At 48.9% G+C, this 19981-nt stretch overlaps 1 protein-coding gene across 1 annotated transcript; it reads right to left on the reverse strand.

Moving 5' to 3' along the window:
• Positions 1 to 5743: 5743 nt before the first annotated feature.
• LOC146864118 (uncharacterized) lies at positions 5744 to 18494 on the reverse strand. The gene is made up of 3 exons (XM_085640713.1): positions 18236 to 18494; positions 11344 to 11403; positions 5744 to 6289 (listed from the first exon to the last, which is right to left on the reverse strand). Exons 1-3 carry the CDS (start codon positions 18468 to 18470, stop codon positions 5904 to 5906), a joined length of 681 nt encoding a protein of 226 aa, XP_085496839.1. The 5' UTR covers positions 18471 to 18494; the 3' UTR covers positions 5744 to 5903.
• Positions 18495 to 19981: the final 1487 nt, after the last annotated feature.

Genomic DNA, 19981 nt, shown 5'->3' on the forward strand with positions numbered 1-19981 from the left:
ACGTGGGGACCCGATTCATGGTTATACAGGCTCCTAAAGTGTGTGACCCACTGCTCCGGGAGGATGTTAGCCCCTATCTCCGGAGAATCATTTTCTTGAAAGGTCGGTTTATTGATGATTCTCCAGAACCCCGCTCGGTCCCTTCTTTCCCCTGCCTCTCTCAGATCTGCCCAAGCTTCTGCCTGCAGGGTGAGTTTCCTCCTTTTGGTCTCTTTTTTATATTTTTCTCTACATGCCCTGATTACTTGTGGATCTCGTGGTTTTGACTTAAGGGAGCATTTCAGTTCCCTCAGTGCCTTGGAACAATCTTTATCAAACCACCGGGGATTGACCAGATTACGCGTGGGCGCACTGGACCTTAGTAATCCGTCTATCAGGTTGGCAATGTGGTTAAATGCTTCTAATAACCTTGGTCCCTGGACTTCCAGATCCAAACATACATTTATGGCCAGCAGACCCTTATCGCTCAGGTTTTTATAGAACTTTGCCCCATCTATTTCGGACCATTTCAGTCTCCTGCCTTGATCGGTGACCCTCTCCACGATTGAACGATGGGCATTGGAGCCAATACCCGCCCTATATGCGAGTATTAAAACAAGCGGGTTATGGTCGCTGAAAGTGTTCCAGTCTATCCCTACACTGACTACTTTATTAACCAGGGATCTCGAGACCAGAATATAATCTATAATAGACGAGCAGCCCCTGCCCTTAAAAGTTGGTGGGAGTGTACCATCCGACTGTGGGTCTACCATATTAATGGTGTGCTCCAGGTCGTACTTAAGCCGAAGCAACCTAAGAGCCGACCCAGTAGGCGAGTGAGAAAAATGCGGTCCCTTCTCAATTGGGCATTGCGCCCAATCTGTGTTCTTTTTGACCAGTACCGGACAAAGGTGACAATTAAAATCCCCCACCACAAGCAGTCCACCAGACGGTCCCTTATTCTGGGATATGATTTCTTTTCCTAACCTTTGGTCGAGTTCAGTTAATACCGGGGTGTGGCTATTTTCTAACTCGGTGCTATATATGTTAAAAACAGAGAAACGTAACCCCTTTCCCTGGAACCGAACCGCCTGTATCCCATATGAGAACCAGTCTGGAAAGGACCAGGTGCCTGGCAGGTCTAAATCTACATAGATGGACAAACCGCCCATTGCTCTCCCTGAGCTAGATTTTCGGGCGGGAACAAAAAAACACTTGTACCCCTGCAGATGGTAGTTATTCTCCACAGCCCATGTCTCCTGTACACATATAATGTGAAATGTTCTAATGAAGTCCACCCATTCCTTATTGTTGAATTTGCCCGCTATACCCGCTATATTCCATGAGATAAGTCTCACACCCTCTCCACTCCATTCAGCACCCCCCTGGGCCCTTGGTCTTCTTTCCCACATTGATCTTTGCATTCCCTGCCCATGTCCCCCTCCTGTCTTGTCTACAACTATTTCCTTTGGCACAACGCAGTTTGGTTCCCCATCACCAACCACCAGGATTTGCTGAGCCTTGGATCTTTGCTCCTCCAGTCTTTCTACCGTACCTCCAATTTCTATACAACCCTGGGGGGCATTGTCTGTCTGTCAATCGACCCCTTCAAGGCCATTTAGGCAATGGAACCGGTTATAGGAAAAAAAGGGTTGTTCAGGTTGGCCACAAAACGGCCTAGGGTTGAAGGCCTGGTAACTCCCCCTCCTGCCAACCCTCTCCCAGTTGTCATGAGTTTGGGGTTGCTGAGATAGGACTGGGATGATGGGAAAAAAGAACGACACATGGAGGGTTTGGATGGTGGATTCCCTAGATCTGTTTTTCCCTTGACATATATGGGACACCGTTCCTGTGTCCCTAAAACTCACCAGTATGCAGTCCCCTGTAATAGATTTTTGTGTTCTTCCCACCCATGGTACCCTTCTTACCATTATAATTTCGTTATTAAAATGTGTCGGGAGGGGTCTATTTATGTTTAACCACTTGATTACCCTACTTTTTAGGGCACAAAAATCCTCCGTTTCACCTTCCTCAAGTGGGGGGACACCTGCCATAACGACAGTAAAAGCATTGGTCTCTGGAGGTAAATTGGGTCTGCGTGGTCTCAGGGTGAGCTTCATTAAAGGGGTCGGGGTGCTCTTGTCTACCGGCTGTGCCGGGGGTACAGATCCTAAAGGAGGGTTGGGCATATTGGTGTTAGGGGGCTTAGCTGTTGCAGGCTTTGGCCTTGTGGGTTGTTGCGAGGGTGCCACATTCACAGCTTGTGGAGGGACTGGATTGGCGACACTATTTGCCGACTGCTTAGGGGCTATAGTGGAGGGAGTGGACTCTGATTGCCTTCTCTGTCTGCCAGCTGGAGTTTTCAGACTGCCCAATGTGGCCTCTAAAATGGTTAGTCTGATCTCAATCTTTTTAATACTCTCGCTGATCGGTAATAACAGGGACCTTAGCAAAAATTCTAGGTTTCCCAGCGGGACAACAGACAAGGGAATATTAGCAATACCAACTCCTGTGTCTTTTATCATAATAGGAGCTGGATCCTCATGAGCAATGGGTTTAGGGTGTAAATCGACCAATGGTTTCTCTACTAATGTGGGGGTTTTTAAAAACTTCCCAAAATCCGAGTGTGGAACCTTGGGTTTGCTCTTTCCTTGAACTCCCCTCGATTTCCTCCTGCGTTTATTTGGAGGAGGTCCAAAGGCTACTTGTGTGTTAGTTGGCTTAGATTTAGTTTTCCTAATCTTCGAGGCTGGAGGGGCCGGAGGGGGTTGGGACACTAAATCAATGGTCACCCTTGGGGGGCTAGAACTAATTTCTGGGGCTATACTCAAGGCTTCAACTGGTGATATGTTAGTGCAATCCCTCAGCAATAGTGGGACATCATCAATTCGGGACAACTCCTCCCTTGGTAAAATAAGTTGGTCTCCGAGGGGCGTGTTTTTCATATTATCTATTGAGCGTCTCCGTTCTGCCCTTAACCTGGACAGATTACACTCTTTGTCCCCCTCCCCCACTGCCCGGGAGAAATAATTCTCTAGAGTCCTATTCTTTGCTCCACCCGGTTTTAGTGGGGTGCTCTCCCTTGCAGGGGACGGCATAATGTTCACAATAAATTAAACTCGGCGGGCGGCTCCACCGAGTGTAAAAGACCAGGGATCGGAAGCACAATCCAAGAGGGTAGGCCCAGCCCGGCCACCTTCGGCCCCGGACGGCCACAGACGGTCCCGCCCTTGTCCCGGGCTTCTCCCGGCGCCCTCCCGCGCGCTCCCGCGCCGCGGAAGAAGCTGCACCTGATATAGGGGGAGGATGCTTAGGGGGCGTGGCCAGCAGGGAGAGCGTCCAGGTGCAGGAAATGATGGCAGCACAGGGACTCCTGGGCAATGGAGTCCCTGATCCTCACCTGGCGCTCGCAGCCCTGCTCCCCGAGATTCAGGCAGCTCCCCTGTCAGGAATCAGCAACGATGTGCCCAGGCACACAGGCGAAGCGGGACCCGCGGAGCGGGTTCCGCGAGGTGCAGCAGCAGAACAAACAGCCCAACAGGAAGGACCTCGCAGGACAGAGCTCGCGCTCACAGGTCAGTCAATGTCTCCCAAAAAGCTAGGGACAAGCAGGCTCTTTTCAGCTGTGCTTAGGGGGCGTGGCCAGCAGGGAGAGCGTCCAGGTGCAGGAAATGATGGCAGCACAGGGACTCCTGGGCAATGGAGTCCCTGATCCTCACCTGGCGCTCGCAGCCCTGCTCCCCGAGATTCAGGCAGCTCCCCTGTCAGGAATCAGCAACGATGCGCCCAGGCACACGGGCGAAGCGGGACCCGCGGAGCGGGTTCCGCGAGGTGCAGCAGCAGAACAAACAGCCCAACAGGAAGGACCTCGCAAGACAGAGCTCGCGCTCACAGGTCAGTCAATGTCTCCCAAAGAGCTAGGGACAAGCAGGCTCTTTTCAGCTGTGCTTAGGGGGCGTGGCCAGCAGGGAGAGCGTCCAGGTGCAGGAAATGATGGCAGCACAGGGACTCCTGGGCAATGGAGTCCCTGATCCTCACCTGGCGCTCGCAGCCCTGCTCCCCGAGATTCAGGCAGCTCCCCTGTCAGGAATCAGCAACGATGCGCCCAGGCACACGGGCGAAGCGGGACCCGCGGAGCGGGTTCCGCGAGGTGCAGCAGCAGAACAAACAGCCCAACAGGAAGGACCTCGCAGGACAGAGCTCGCGCTCACAGGTCAGTCAATGTCTCCCAAAGAGCTAGGGACAAGCAGGCTCTTTTCAGCTGTGCTTAGGGGGCGTGGCCAGCAGGGAGAGCGTCCAGGTGCAGGAAATGATGGCAGCACAGGGACTCCTGGGCAATGGAGTCCCTGATCCTCACCTGGCGCTCGCAGCCCTGCTCCCCGAGATTCAGGCAGCTCCCCTGTCAGGAATCAGCAACGATGCGCCCAGGCACACGGGCGAAGCGGGACCCGCGGAGCGGGTTCCGCGAGGTGCAGCAGCAGAACAAACAGCCCAACAGGAAGGACCTCGCAGGACAGAGCTCGCGCTCACAGGTCAGTCAATGTCTCCCATCATGGAGTATACTCTGGGCTGTTGTGAGGTTTTCAAGATTCACCTCTTCACTTACATCCGGGACTCCTACTGTCACCGGCCACCTGTTGTGTTTCCTACAAGTGCGGGGAGGGACCTTTGCTGGGGAAGGTGTGTGCAACATGAGACGTCTACACAGTACAAAACTTAAGCAAGTCTCCACACAGTGGATGGTTGAATCTCTGTCAAAATGGGGCTGAGAAAAGCTCTGCCAGTGTGTCAAAAAAACACACTTCCTGGCTGCAAACTATGATTTCGAGACTGCACATCACCATTGATGACGTTGTGTCTAACAATATTGTTGTCCTGCCCCAACTAAATGGCCAGAAATTTTAACCACGTTACTTCATACAACATCCATAAGTCGTAAATACGTCTGTATACAGACAGTGTGTTGTACAGTCATATGAGCTAGCCACTTGTAACACAATGACCACTTGCACATGAACATGGTGTAGCTATTACAACACAGAGGGATCAGATGTGTGGTGAGTAAATTCCGTACATCTGTGTCAGATAAAAGCTGTATTTCACATATATATGTCAACATGGTACCCAGCAGAGACAGAATATTGCTAAATGTTCATGCTGAGGTTGGCAGAAAACTCATGCTTAGAATCCAAAACGTATGTATGTGTCAGACCAATATTGGCTACCAACAAAAGCAAAGCACAGGTGTTCCATGAACATGTACATCTAGTCAGACATGTAGCACAAACCGACCTGAATGTACTAATATGATGCACTCAAACAGGAACCGGTGGTCACAGTCCATGTGCCCAACAACTCACACATACCACATTTGAAATGCGGAATGACATAGAATATAGTCCAATGTATGTTAAGAAAGGTTTATAAAATAAGAATGGTGATCAATATTTACATTACAGAACACACTAACTTATCTAAACAACTAATCTAAAAAGCAAAACCTATCTAAACTAACTAATCTTACACTAACGAACTTAACTCTATTAACCTAACCTAAACTATGATCACGCAGACAAGTAGACATCATCCCCCCACCCCCCCTTAAGACATCAATGCACAATAGACATACACATACTTAAACTACACATTTACTAACTATAACACCATACTAAAACAAATATATATTTTTTTTTCTTTTTTTTTTTTATTTTTTTTTTCAATAAACATTAACACACATAACATTACCCCCCACCCCTAAAAGTATTTAAAAAACCCCTATGATAAAAACCTTAAAACTACATCTACATCTAAAAACCTATCTCAACTAACTATGCCTACATATTCTACAATCACTAACAAAATGATACTTACAAAATAATAATATTAACAAACACAATAACTGTAAACCATATTTCAATTAGCCCCTAGATTTGGCTAATCAAATATTCCAGTCTCTGGTGGACCGTGTCCAATTTCTCCTCCAACTTCTCAATTTTCCTGTCCATGGAATCAAGTCTGGACATCAGGGTGTCCATTGCCTGGTCCGGTATGGCCTGTGGAGCAGACGATCCAGAGGCTGCTCCACTGGGGACAACAGCGGCTGATGAGGTCGATGGGGCCACGGGAGTGGGAGGATGCTGTTGTGGCTGCATGCCATCCCTTGAGGCGGGGTCGGTGGTCCACGTGTCGGTAGCCCGCTGCTTCTCATACTGGCGGGAGGTCCAGCGGAAGCCCTTTGCCACGGAGAGGATGTGTAGATATCGGGCCTTCCTTATGCGGAAAGCCCGCTCATCCTCTGCATTCATGTTATCTGTATGAAAAGGTGGACATGTGTCAGTTCACCAGAACATGCCGGACATTAAATCATAGGAAATGCATGCTGTCAGGTGTAATGTAAAACACATTTGGGCAAATCATCTTTTCCATTTGTTGCCCACACACACCAATACATAAGTACTGATTTAGCTCGGCACATACTGTGCAGTCAACTGAATGTCATGGTTGCATGGTAATCCTTGGCACACTTGACATAGTAACTAATTAATGATGAGCCATATGAATTTAAGAACCAGTCAACAGGCATCACGACATGTGATCATATCCCCACAAAAATGACATCTGGCTCGCCTTGTATCAGGCATGGAGTCATGTGGACATGAATCTGCAATGGACGCTAGGTTCTGACAGTGTCGCAGTTTGTCATGGAAGAAGAACTCCTTCCCTTGCATATTTACCACTAGCCCGTTCATTTCACACTCCAACAGAGGAATGCACTGAAGTGGCAATTGCATATTGGAACACAGAGATGTGCTTGCTGTCTACACACCAAGGAGACTCATAATTCATAACAATACTAAAATTGGATGGCATGCAGCATGCCATGTAGTACTAGCAGGGTGCAATTAACGTCAGCTTGGCGTTCAGAGCATACATGCTACAAGCACTTACATGTAGCCCATGGTTTTTGTGGGTATTGTCCAATCCCCAAAACACAGTAACAAATCTACCATATCTTGCAGCAACTCAGTCATCATGACAAAGAATCAAGGATGCGTCACAGCATCATGACATAAGTCTTATGTTGTCATGAATGTGAATATAACATTATCAGACAGGATGTGCCACACTTGTGTGTTGAAATACGTTCGTAGTGTCACCTACCCTGTGCACTAAAGCACGTCACAGCAATGTCAACATCATCCCTTATCTGTTCCATGGGAAAAAAGGGACAATCAAGTACTACAGTTCCAAGGGTCACATCAGAAGGACACATGACTAGCTGTTGAAGTGTGTGGACTGCAGAAATGCTCACCTGCAGTCCATGCATTAACTGCCAATGCAACCATGCTGGGCCGGGTCATCCTGGCCATCGGCCATCTCATTGATTGTGCCATACACATCCAATCATCTGTGGGACACACATTGTAAGTCCTGTACCAACATTAATTGTGAAAGTGGGTCTGTGATACGTCTAGACATGAGATGAGGCTGTCAGCAAAATAATCAAATAGGAGGCAGATTCCTGTCCCACAAACAAATGGCTGTGGACTACAAATTTCTAAAAGCCACCCTAGGCTTGAAATATTCCGTGTGGAATTCCATGAGGACTAACCACGCATGGGCTCCCATCTGTTGTGTTACACATAGGAAAAGTCAATGCATGGACACTACACCCGCTTTGGTACACATATATTGACATCATCCTGGAAAATGATTGGATTGAATAAGCCTTTTCACTACATTATGGAAGACATGCATACTTGACACATAGCTTTGCTCTTATTCTGTGCATATGGTACATAGTGTCATCTATACTCCGTTGTAGGAATATTGCATACCTATCCAAGGTGGGTGGGTCCACGAGCACAATGGAACCACATGAGAAATGTGATGACCGACAGATTGAATGCCAAATACATGACTCACAGACATATTGATGTGCAGCTTTCAAGGCATATCCACAGGAACTTTCCATACATTACAAATTGACCTTTTCATTGACCCAGCACAAGGCGAAACGCATTCAAATACACCATATGCTATGCACAGTACGCAAACACCCCATCCAACTCGTGGACACAATCCATACATCTTCCACTGGATGTTGCCTTCCTGGGGGAGACATGTCTGAAGGCCTCCTCCATGCCCGACGTTGCCATAGCCATTCTGGACGGCTACAAGAACACTGGCAGGGACCGCAACAATGGAGTAGGAGGTGGGCTTGGCATTGTCATGGTCAACCACAAAACCCTCTGGGCCTCACACATCAATGACCACACCCTCAGCACCGCCAAACTCATGCACTTGAAGAGCCACACATACCACAACCCCATTCTCAGAGGAACCCTCGTCTACAGAACCCCTGGACCCTGGCTTCAATTCTGTGACACCATTGCCAATTGGTTCTGCACGCATGACTACATCCTCCTGGTACACCTGAACCTCCACCTCAAGAACCACAAACACAACAACTCCTCCACCCTGGTAGTCAACCTCGGACTCAGTCAGCTCGTCAAAACGCACACCCACTCCGCCAGACGCACGCTTGACCAAGATCCTCGGCTACCTCCCATGTCCCTTTCAGCCACACCACCAAACTGGACTGGCCATTGGTGCATCCACTACACCTTCAAGACAAATCACCACACCCCAACACATTCAACACATCACATGCAGCAGCCAGATCAAAGACAACAATGAACCGCTTGACAACACCCTTGCCCAGTGCCCACACGCCAACCCAAACTACACTGACTGCGCAACATGCAAATGCAGGCAATTGATCAATGACTGCCACAACACTGTCACCCCGATCACAGAACCCTCCAACAGACACATTGGCAAGAAGGCTGCCTGGTTCACTGTGGACATACGGCCCTCCATACACACATGCCAGAAAGTACATAAAACATTGCACCCCAAACAGACACCAGACAGTATGTGGGCCACAAGAACGGCATCCTCAGACACCATCACCTCATCTGAACTGCTACAAGGGCCACCACCAAGGACTGCATAGACAACAGCGCCCCCAATAACAATGAGATATTCAACATCATTAAGGTACCCTCCAACCCTGGCTCCAACACCAATGACATCCCACAACTGCAAGACCTGTGATACACCCTTGCCACACTCTTCCATTGCAATATTGCAGACATCCACAACAGCTACCACAACCCGTACACCTTGACAGGCAGCAACACCTCAGACACCCCGGCCACCATCCACACTGACCCCCCTGCACACCTGGAGCAATGTGAAGGACAACATCAAAATGAGGTACACCATCCACTCCATCTCACCGTCTGACACATTTGCGCACCACATGTGCAGCAAAGCTAGCCCCACCATTGCAACCCATCTCCTCAAGGCCATCAACATCTCCTTAGAGAGTGCGAGCTTCCCAGCAAATTTTGATGCACGCCGAGATCAACGCCTCACTCCAGGAATCCAAGGTGGATGCAAGAGGCCTCAAGAACTTCCAGACAATTTCCCTGCTCCCATTCCTGCTAAAGGGCATGCACAAGATTGCAAACAAACAACTGACCGGCTACCTCGAGGAGTACACCATCCTGGACCTGTCACACTCCGACATCTGCAGGAATCCCAGTATTGAAAATGGCCTCATTGCCAACACCAATGGCATCTGGACCCTGATGTACAATGATGAAAGTGCGCCACACATCCGCCATGAGCTCTCAGCCGCCTTCAACAATGTCTGTCAACGCACCCTACGCACATGCCTCAAACACGCAGGAATCCAAAGCAAGGCTCTGGAGTGGACCACCTCCTTCCTCTCTGGCAGCAGCCAGAGCCTCCGCCTACCCTCATTCTGCTCCCAAGCCTCAAAGATCATCAGCGGCAGAACACAAAGATCATCCCTCTGCACAACATTGTTCATCATCTCCATGGGCACGCTTGCACACGTTGCACAACTGCACCACCTCCACATCATCTCCTACGCTGACAACACACAGCTGATCCTTTCCCTCACCAAGGACAACCTCAACACCAAAACCAACATCCACAAAGGAATGACTGCCGTTGACGAGTGGATGACGAACAAATGACTGAAGCCAAACTCACCCAAGACGGGGGTCCTCTTCTTTGGATCCACCCCCTCAGCCAGGGACAACTCCTGGTGGACAACTACACTGAGAGCAGCACCGGCAGACACCAACCATGCAAGCAACCTGGGGGTCAACCTCGAATCAACCCTCACCATGACCAGGCAGGTCAACATCGTCTCATCCGCCAGCTACAACACCTTCCGCATGCTCAGCAAGATGTACAAGTGGATCCCCACTGCAACCAGTAGAAGCTTCACCCTTGGCCTCGTCTGCATCAGGCTGCACCATTGACATGCAGACAATGTGGGAGCCACTGCCAAACTCCGTAAACATCCGCAACACATACAGAACGCTTCTGCACACCTTGTGCACAACTCCTCTTGCCACAGCCACATCACACCCCATCTGGGATCCCTGTATTGGCTCACCGTCAACAAGAGGATCGCCTGCAAGCTTCTCACCCATGCACACAGAGCACTCCCCCACACCGGTCAAACATACCTCAACAGGATAATCACCGTCTACTACCAGAATTGCCAGTGCCCTTTCAGTGACCTTGCCCTTGCCACTGTCCCCCACATCCAAAGACCTACCAGCGGCAGGAGTTTGTACTGCCAACATGCCCCAAAGACCTGGAACACCCTCCTACAGCTGAGCCTGGTCCTCCTTGCCTTCATGAGGGCACTCAAGAACAGGCTGTTCGATCAATAGCAGCACACCTCCCCCCGCGCATTGAGACCCTCACGTGTGAGTAGAGCAATTTACAAAAGTAATGATTGATTGATTGATTAATAAGTCTGACTGCCATTCCTATGGCTCATCCATATACAAATGTTTTGGGGCTAGGGATGTTGATGGTAATTGCACTGACAATGTTTCCATAGCATGATACATTGGCTAATTAATGCAAGGATGACATTAAACTGTCACTACAATATACTTGAACTTCTCCGAATTGTTCACGGACGTGAAGGTTCAAATGTCATTCAGATGCTGTTTCATTAACTTGGCTTTGGCTACTCCAGTCCCAGTGGCAATGGCCACTCCATTTTGCCTTGTGGATAGTGGCAAGGAGTGTCAGACAGTGTTGTGGCTTCTGATCTGTCCACACATGTCCACACGTAGTACAACGGTCACAACATGTTACATCATGTAGTTTGGAATTAGGATGCAAAAGATAAGTTCTGACTGCAGCAGGAAGTTGTGATTGTACCATAGTTGCACTCATACACAGTTTTGCTTCCATCCTCGCACTTGATACACAACAAATTATATGAACATGGATACTCACTGGTGGCATTTGGGTCTTCAAAGCTGTCGACCTCCCCCTGTGTATATGGCCGTGGGCCACCTACAAGAAGAGTAACAGAAGTACAAATTGGTATAGAATCACATCATATGTACATGTCAATTTAGACCAAAACATTATTTAGCGTGACACATGCATGGAAATAACAGGACGTGTCACTCCTTTTACATTGAGTGCAGCCATATTTTTCCTAACACACATGGACAGTGGAAACACTGGATTGCTTCCACATCAATGTTCACACATGTGTGCCATCCCTGTGATTTCGCACATGCATCTACAGATTCAACACACATGCCCTTATGCAGACACTGTTGCTGACTGCTGTACGGATTGCTGTTTCAAAAACGTGTTTATGCACACGCACATGTGTAAGCATTTATTAGCCACAGACACTGACAACGCTTCTTCGACTCTCAACATTCCCACAGCATGTTAAGCTCTATCATGTTCACTGATTGCACACTGATATGATCTTGCAGATGACTGTTGCATAGTGGCTCACACATGACTAGGGTTACATTTGGCTGCCTGCTTCACACTCCGTTCGGGATGCTGATTCACCTGAAGTGCATCCACCATGACGTATACAGCATTCAAGGTGTACATCCATGATACATTCAAGCGAACATGTAGTTTGAGGCATGTACACACTGCAGATGCACAGTATCGGACCATCAGCCAAAGCCATCTTTACCCAGCAACAAGCCCAAACTCAATCATTGGACATGCCTCTACACAATCCATCAGCTCAAACTTGGATCACTTTGTATGGACTGTACCAGTGGCAAATCTACACGCTACGCAAATTACACAGCCAGCAACACCCATGGACAGTAATCCAGACTACAATGCACCCTGGCGTACACCACCAAGTACACGCACACTACGTACACACAAAACTACACCAACTCTGGATCATGACATGCATCGCCATCAAAGTGTCCACCCTTTGAAGACTAGCCATGGAGATCTGTATCATCCGCAAAAAGACTAGCAACAGATGGAGCGTTACTCACAGGAATCATGGTAAACGCTACCTTTCCATCCCAAGTTAGCAGATGACTCACCAATCAATCATCCCATTTAATGATTAGTCTACAACAACTGTCTGGTGTGTGCACATGCCATTGCACTCAATAGGTACATCTACATCACAAACTGAAGCACAAGCCATAGCACGCTCAACATCAAACGACTAAGTGCACAGATCCAGGTCAGAACAAGGACAACACCCCTGTGGGAACCTCGTCCAAATACCTACATGCCCCTGAGGTGTGTACACAACCCACATCACATACATCATTGCCCAACATGCATTCGCATACATGTTCCACAGACTTGTGACATAGCTCAACTCACATCTTGACTACAGACGTGCCAACAGGTTAGCAAAATTCATTGACAAGCTTGTAGACATCACACAGTAGCAACTGGCCACAAGGCACAGCCACAAGGACGGTGGCAACATCAACACATCCACCACACCAAGACCACATACCCCAATGGCCTGACCGTTCTGACGTACACCTCCTGTGTACCATACAGCTGCATCCATATGAAACAATTAGCACCCCACACAGAAATTACAGATTCTTGACAACTAACAACTATAATGAGCCACAAACCAAAATGCCAACAACACCTTGCACTACACAAGCTTGGTTCTCAATGGACCACACAGATGGTTATCGTAATGTCTAGATGATTTTGCTACAGTCTCCAACACAGACACACAGCAGCACAGGAAGTCAACACGGATCGCATACAGACCACATCATTAGTGAGACACATGCAGACACCATTTTGCAACGATGAAGGACGGGGACGCTAAGACACCATAAATCCCCTTGATAAGGATCCAAAGCAAGGACACCATCTCAACAATCCACACACACATCAAGATTTTACAAGGGCAAATGACTCACCCAATCAATCCTCATCAACTCCAGAAATGCTACACTAAGAATGCACTTCACGAGTTACATTGGCAGAGCTAGCATTGTGCATGCGGACATGTCCCCCTCACAGGATCACTACAACAAGCGCTGCTCATATTTCCACACAGATGTCATGTGCCTCCAGGATCATTGACATTTTCAGACACAGGTCAATGTAAACATATATCTTCATGCAAAACCTGCTACCCCTCCATCTCATCTTTGACAACATTGAGCACCACAGACAGCGCATCTACCATGATACTCATCCTTTGATGATCACAAATGTACCCCTGTCACCAACCTCTCCTACCAATCTGGCACACACGTCACTCCAGCATTCAGCGTTTACAATGAAGCTGGGTGTGTAATAGTGAGCTTATGCACCTTAAGTGGACTAGCGCATGCTTACGACCCACATGCAATGAGCTGACAACAAACATCCTGCGCAGACCACACCGTGCACCTCTCCTTTTCAAATGTATGTAACAGACTCTGCAACTGCAGCTGGATTGCGACCCTCACATGTGAGTAGGCTAATCCTGATGATGATGCTTGCTTGATTCATCTATTGATGCCGCATGCTTACATACGCAACCAGAGTCATGTATATGGTGACATATGCACAGGGTATGGACTGAAATACAAGATAGTGCAGGAATGATGCAACCCCAGACCTTTGTCTGCACCACACTGTTTGAAATTCCTAGCAATGGAAAACAACATTGACATTTTAAATATTCCTTGTTCCAACAGTACTTCACTATATTCTACATCCTGGTGGTGCTGATTCATGCTTAACATTGACAATGAACTGCAAATCCAGCAAGCGTGTTTTACCATGCACTTGTGAATATGCAAAATTTGCACTACGTTTTTAAAAGATTTGCTATGTTGCATGTTGTTAGATGTGGATGTTCACACACAACACCCATAGCCACTGATGCATGGCCAGACTTACAGAGTGGCAATTAACTGGGAAACCATCTGGATGGCACTCCACCCTAAGGCTGGCCTACTGTGTCTCGAAAAAGGGACTATTTAATCATTTCATTTGTCATTGCTCAATGCATGCTGCATTTGATTACACACATTGGAGGAGAGAATCATGACATTAGTGACCTTGGGGTGTGTTGGACCTGTCAGCCCTAGGGTGGTCCCCCCTTCTATTTGTGATCGTGCCTAATTGTTGTCCACCATAATTTTTGTGTTGGAGTAGGTCTCCGGGTGCCTTTTCATTGCCAATCAGTGTTAAGGTGCAGGTGCTCCCTTAGATGGCTGCCACAGACCCCTGCTACTGCAGAGTGGTCTTTCATAGTAGCACCCTAGCTGCCAGGAGCTGGCTGGGACCCCACAACAATGTTGCGACACCAGCCCGCCTTTTGTCCCATGGGTAGAATGGGGAGGCTCCTGGAATGTGCTGGAACCTTCTAGGAGGGAGGTGGCGTTTTACTTTAGCCGCCTTGGCTAGAGGTCACCTGACCTAGGGCTTCTTAAGTGAGGAAGGGTACTTTTTGTGGTGAGTTGGCCAGTGGGGTACAGCAGAGCTGGAGAATCCACGCAGGAGTGTAGGCGGTTGGGCCTAGCCAGGGACTTATGCCTCTGAGAGTGACAGGATTTAGGTGCTGACTCTTAAGTGAGTGAGGGACCCTGTGAAACCCTCTGATCTTGCACAGCAGTAGTAGGACCAAAAGAACCTCTGTCCAGCCTGACTAGGAAGGACCTAGTCGTTAACTCCATCCCTACCCCCCTGTAACAGAACCCCCTTAAGGGCGCCAGAGCCATCTGCGCCAACAAGACTTCATCTAACACCTGAGAACAGTAACTGAATGCTGAGACTGCGTGTCCTGACTGACCCCCGAAACCCTATGCAAAGCAGATTAAAGAACCACCGGGGATCGACCAGGTACTAGCGCTGTGACCCCTGCGCTCCCTGACGTGGCCTGGGTCCCTCGGCAGCGTGCTCCGCTGAGCGCGGAGCTCCCCTCCTTAATTTCAGCCCCCCCCCTGTGGCGTGGAAGCAAGCGCGCTCACCGCAGCGGGCGGAAGGCCGGAAGTAGTGCCCTTCAGTGTCACGAGGCCCGTGGAGAAGCCCGGGGACCCGTTGCTGCCGTCGCAGCTGTGCAAGAAGGTGGGCCAGGCCGAGGACCATTGCCCACATCGCCAATGGAGCGGACGCCATCCAACGTCAAGAGCAAGGTAAGCCCGGATGCTGTGATTGACGCCGGTGCGCCCCCTGATGTTTGGGAGCCGCAACACACCTTGAGCCCGTGTTTCCTCTCCGTGGGAGTCCCCCTGGTCACCACGACTGAGAGACCCCGCCAAGGGATCCTTTCCTTGTGCCCCCCGTGACTGTACTGAAGCGTGGTGCCCTACAAACTGCACCGGAGCCCGAGAGACTTGCTCCGCAAGTCCGGTGCGCTCCCTGCTACTGGCTCCGTTTGTAGAGATTCACTGTTACTGCTTACGAGTAGCACTATGCTCTTCATGTTCCGTTCTGAAGTGCTGTATGTCATTGCTTACGAGTTGCACTCTGTTATTCATGTTCCGTTCTGAAGTATTCCTTGCTAATGATTTCGAATGGCGCTTGGTTTTAAATGCTCCAGTCTGAAGTATTCCTTGCAAATGATGATGATAGGGCTCTGTTTCAAATGCTCAGTTATGACAAATGCATGGCTATTGATTACGAGCAGCGCTCTGTGTTAAATGCTCCGTTCCAAAGTGTTCCCTGTTGGCAACTACGAGCAGCGCTCTGGTCTAGATGCCCCGTTCTGAAGTAGTCATTGCCAGTTAATCACGAGTAGCACTCTGTGGAAATCGGCGCTGTTCTGAGGTATTCACCGCTCAGCGCGTAAAGCGCGGGAATCGCCACTGAGGTGCTACAGATAACCAAAGTAGCGGTGTGCCCACGAGTTCTGCCCTGGGTCCCTGCACGCCCTAGGAGTGGCGCTACAGTCCCCAAACCCTACCCTGAGAAGTGAGATACACTAGGGTGGCCTAGAGCCTTTAGAAACCTACTGGTGCATGAGGTGCTGGTGAATATGGGGCGGGTGAATACACTGCTAATCTAAGTGAAGCTTGCATTGATATCTGAGGAACTGCATTTACATCTCATGAATTGCATTTATATCGCATGAACTTCATTTACATCTCATGTACATCTCATGAATTGCATTTATATCACATGAACTGCATTTATCTCGAACTACTTGGATAAACTTGAATTATTTGCATGAACCTTTACAGTGTGGCGTACCTTATTGTGTGTGTTCCCCATTCCATGCGAGGTGCGTGTTGTATGGTTGCTTTACACACAGGCCTTTGGGTGCCCAGCCGCTCGTGTCACGTTACCGCCCTTAGGGACTGGAGACCCCGGTTTCCTACAGGGTGCATGAAGGTGTCCCTTCATGAACAGACACTACTGACCCACGACGCAGGCAGCCATGTACATGTTAGCAAGTCTGCCTGCACCTGCACATGGTGGCAGTTTGTGTACCAGCACAGGGCTTGGCACCGTGATTACACATCATGGGGCTGATTTATGTTTGACTTGCGCCTCATTGACGCCACCGTTGCGTCACTTTTGTGATGCAGCAGCGGCGCAAATCCTGCGCCATGGTGCGGGGTATTTACAACGTGACGCATCTGGGAGATGCGTCACGTTGTAAAGCCCTGCGCCACATGTAGGCGTTCCAGGGCAGGTGTGGCCGTTCCGGCGCAGGAACGCCTCCTAAAAGTGGCTGAGTGAAATAGACAAGATTTCACTCAGTCACTTTTCCAGCCATGCTGCGTCACATCCCTGCGCCTACTTGAAGCAGGCGTAAGGATTGACACAGCATTTTAGGGATAGGGGCACCCAGAGCCTTGCTGGAGCTGCGTCGCGGTTGCACAGCAACTCCAGCAATGCACCATCCATACGACGGCAGATGCGTCACGCATCTGCCCATCCGAGTGCCACGGTGCGCCGCATCATGAATGCGGCGCATCAATGGTGGCGCACAAGTGGGCAGATGCGTGGCAACTCCTCTGGTGCATCTCTGCTGATTAGCAGAGATGCGCCAGACGTCATGAATCTGCCCCTTTGTATCCAAATCATCCTCCCCCTTGTTCACAGCATGACTATGAAAAATCAATTTATTTAACTGGTGCATGTGTCTGTGTGAATAGAGAAAATTTCAATGTCAACATCATATATATTTGGGCCGATTGATGTTTCCTGGCGCATCCCTGCAAATCAGCAAGGATGCGCCAGGAGAGATGGGTCACACAAGTTTACCCTTGCGCCACCCATGATGCGCAGCATTTTCAATGCAGCGCATCATGGCGCAGGAATAAACAGATGCGTGACGCATTCGATGGCGTAAGGTTGCCGCAGTGCTTAAGTTGTGTTGCAAGCGCAACGCAACTCCAGCACTGTTCCAACCAGCCCAGCCCTAACATGGTCTGTCAAGCCTTACGCCTGCTTCAAGCAGGTGCAGGGTTTTGATGCCTCATTGTCGGAAAAGTGAGTCAGTCACATATTATAGATTTGACTTTTCCGAGGGTTATTTCCGCCGTTACACCCACCCTGCGCTACATTAAACATGACGCAGGTTTAATGTAGCGCAGAGCTTTACAGCGTGACACATCTCCATTGATGCGTCACGATGTGAATATGGCGCAAACTGGCGCAGGGTTTACACCACCGCTGCGTCACAAAAGTGACGCTACGGTGGCATCAAAGGGGCACAAGTCCCTCATACATCTGCCCCATGGTTTCCAACATATGTGTCTGTGGCCACAGAACAGTCTTTTGTATTGCATGCGCTCATATGTACATCCATACAGACCATTGCAACGCCAATTGATTGGTCATACGATTTGTGGAGAGGGAGATATGGCATAGATTAGCACCTCTGAAGAGAATATATGAGTGACAAGAAACATTGACTTACCAACTGGACCACCAACTTCCAGGCCAAGATGATCGAGCAGGTCAGCCTCCCTGCTGATGACGTCCTGCCAGCGGTGCTTTATCTGGTGGGTTGTCCGCTGGATCTGGAATAGACGCCCCAGATGTTGCTGCACAGTGGTCCACCGGCGCTTGCGCCCTGCTGTGTCATACCCCTGACTGACCCTGCCCCCCATGCTGATCATCCGGGGCAGGTAGTGGAATATTAGCCATATCATCCCGCCAAACTGTCGATCGGTCAAATTTCGAGACCTTCCCGACATGATTTAGGATGACGTAAAGGAAACTTAATAAATTTGACAAAGGAAACTTATTTAAGATTGACCTAATATGTACAATAAAATAACCCACCCCTATATAAAGCCTTAAAACTAACTACCCCAATCGACAAACACCCCACAATACTAATGTTACAGACACACACAAGACTCACAAATCACTAAAGACATAAAAACACACCGCAAAAGACACAGGGGACAGACAAAAGACACTTTGAAAGGCAAATCAGGACACCACAGACTCCAAACAACTCCACCAGCAAGCACACACCGAAAGCAAGTAAGGGAAAGTGAAAGTAACTGTGCACTTCCTGGTTTTGGAGGTTCTGGAATCATTGCATCATTTCCTGCTTCGATGCGACACGTTTTTACGTTTTGCGTCACGCTTCCGTTGATGCGTAGATTGTCACTTATTGCATTTAGGCTCAGGTATGCATGCGTGACGCTTATTTGTTTTGCGTGTTGCATCATGAATTAATAATTACGAAGCGTGACGTAAGTCACAGTACGTCGCGCATTATTGGGATGCTACTCTTTTGTATGCATTTGCGAGACTTTCCTGTAGAAGCGATACTTTACGTGTAAAAGCGTCACTTTTCATGTTGTAATTGCTGCAGGATGTAAAAATTATCCACGCTTTGCTACTTGCGACACTTTACATTGAGATGCAACACTCTTCTATTGTGTGAGTGACTCAATCATGACTTGCCACTGTATAGATGTGTATGTGTGAGGGCAGAACTACCAGGAACTGTAGCATCGTAGCAGCATTTGCATTTTACACTCCTGAATGCGCAGGTGTGCCACGTATTCACAGACATATGTTGCATATCCATGCTTCACCCTGCACTGGTGCAACAACTTGAGGCATGCAGTGGGCCAGGACCCTTGGAGCCTGGTGCATGGATGCGTACGTCACCAGATATTATCTGTGTGCATGCATTATCCCCTTGAAATTAGTGTTGTGGACTGCAGCACAGATATGGAGCGGAATAAGGCACGGCGTACATACAAAGTGGTAAAAGTACAATCCCATTACGCCATATTTAGCGCACCGTTACATCACTTTTGTGATGCAGTGGCGGGGCGAAGACAGTGCCATGCTTTTGGCTATTTACAATGTGACACATCTAGTGAGATGTGTCACGTTGTTGAGCCCTGCGCAAGATGTTGGTGATCCTGGCAGGGGGGGGGGGGGAGGTGGCCTTCCAGTGCAGGAACGCCTCAGACAAGTGGCTGAGTGACATGTACAATATTACACTCAGTCACTTTGACGTCCATGCAGCATCAAAAGCCTGCGCCTTCTTGAAGCATGTATAAGTATTAATGCAGCATGTTTGCGATAGGGACAAGATCATACTTGCTGGACCTACGTTTCATTTGCAACGCTACTCCAGCAATGCACCGCATTTGCACAGGGGGATGCGACACGCATCTGCACATCCATGCGC

The sequence above is a fragment of the Triturus cristatus genome, chromosome 2_1 (genome assembly GCF_964204655.1).
Source record: "Triturus cristatus chromosome 2_1, aTriCri1.1, whole genome shotgun sequence".
Taxonomy (NCBI): Eukaryota; Metazoa; Chordata; class Amphibia; order Caudata; family Salamandridae; genus Triturus; species Triturus cristatus.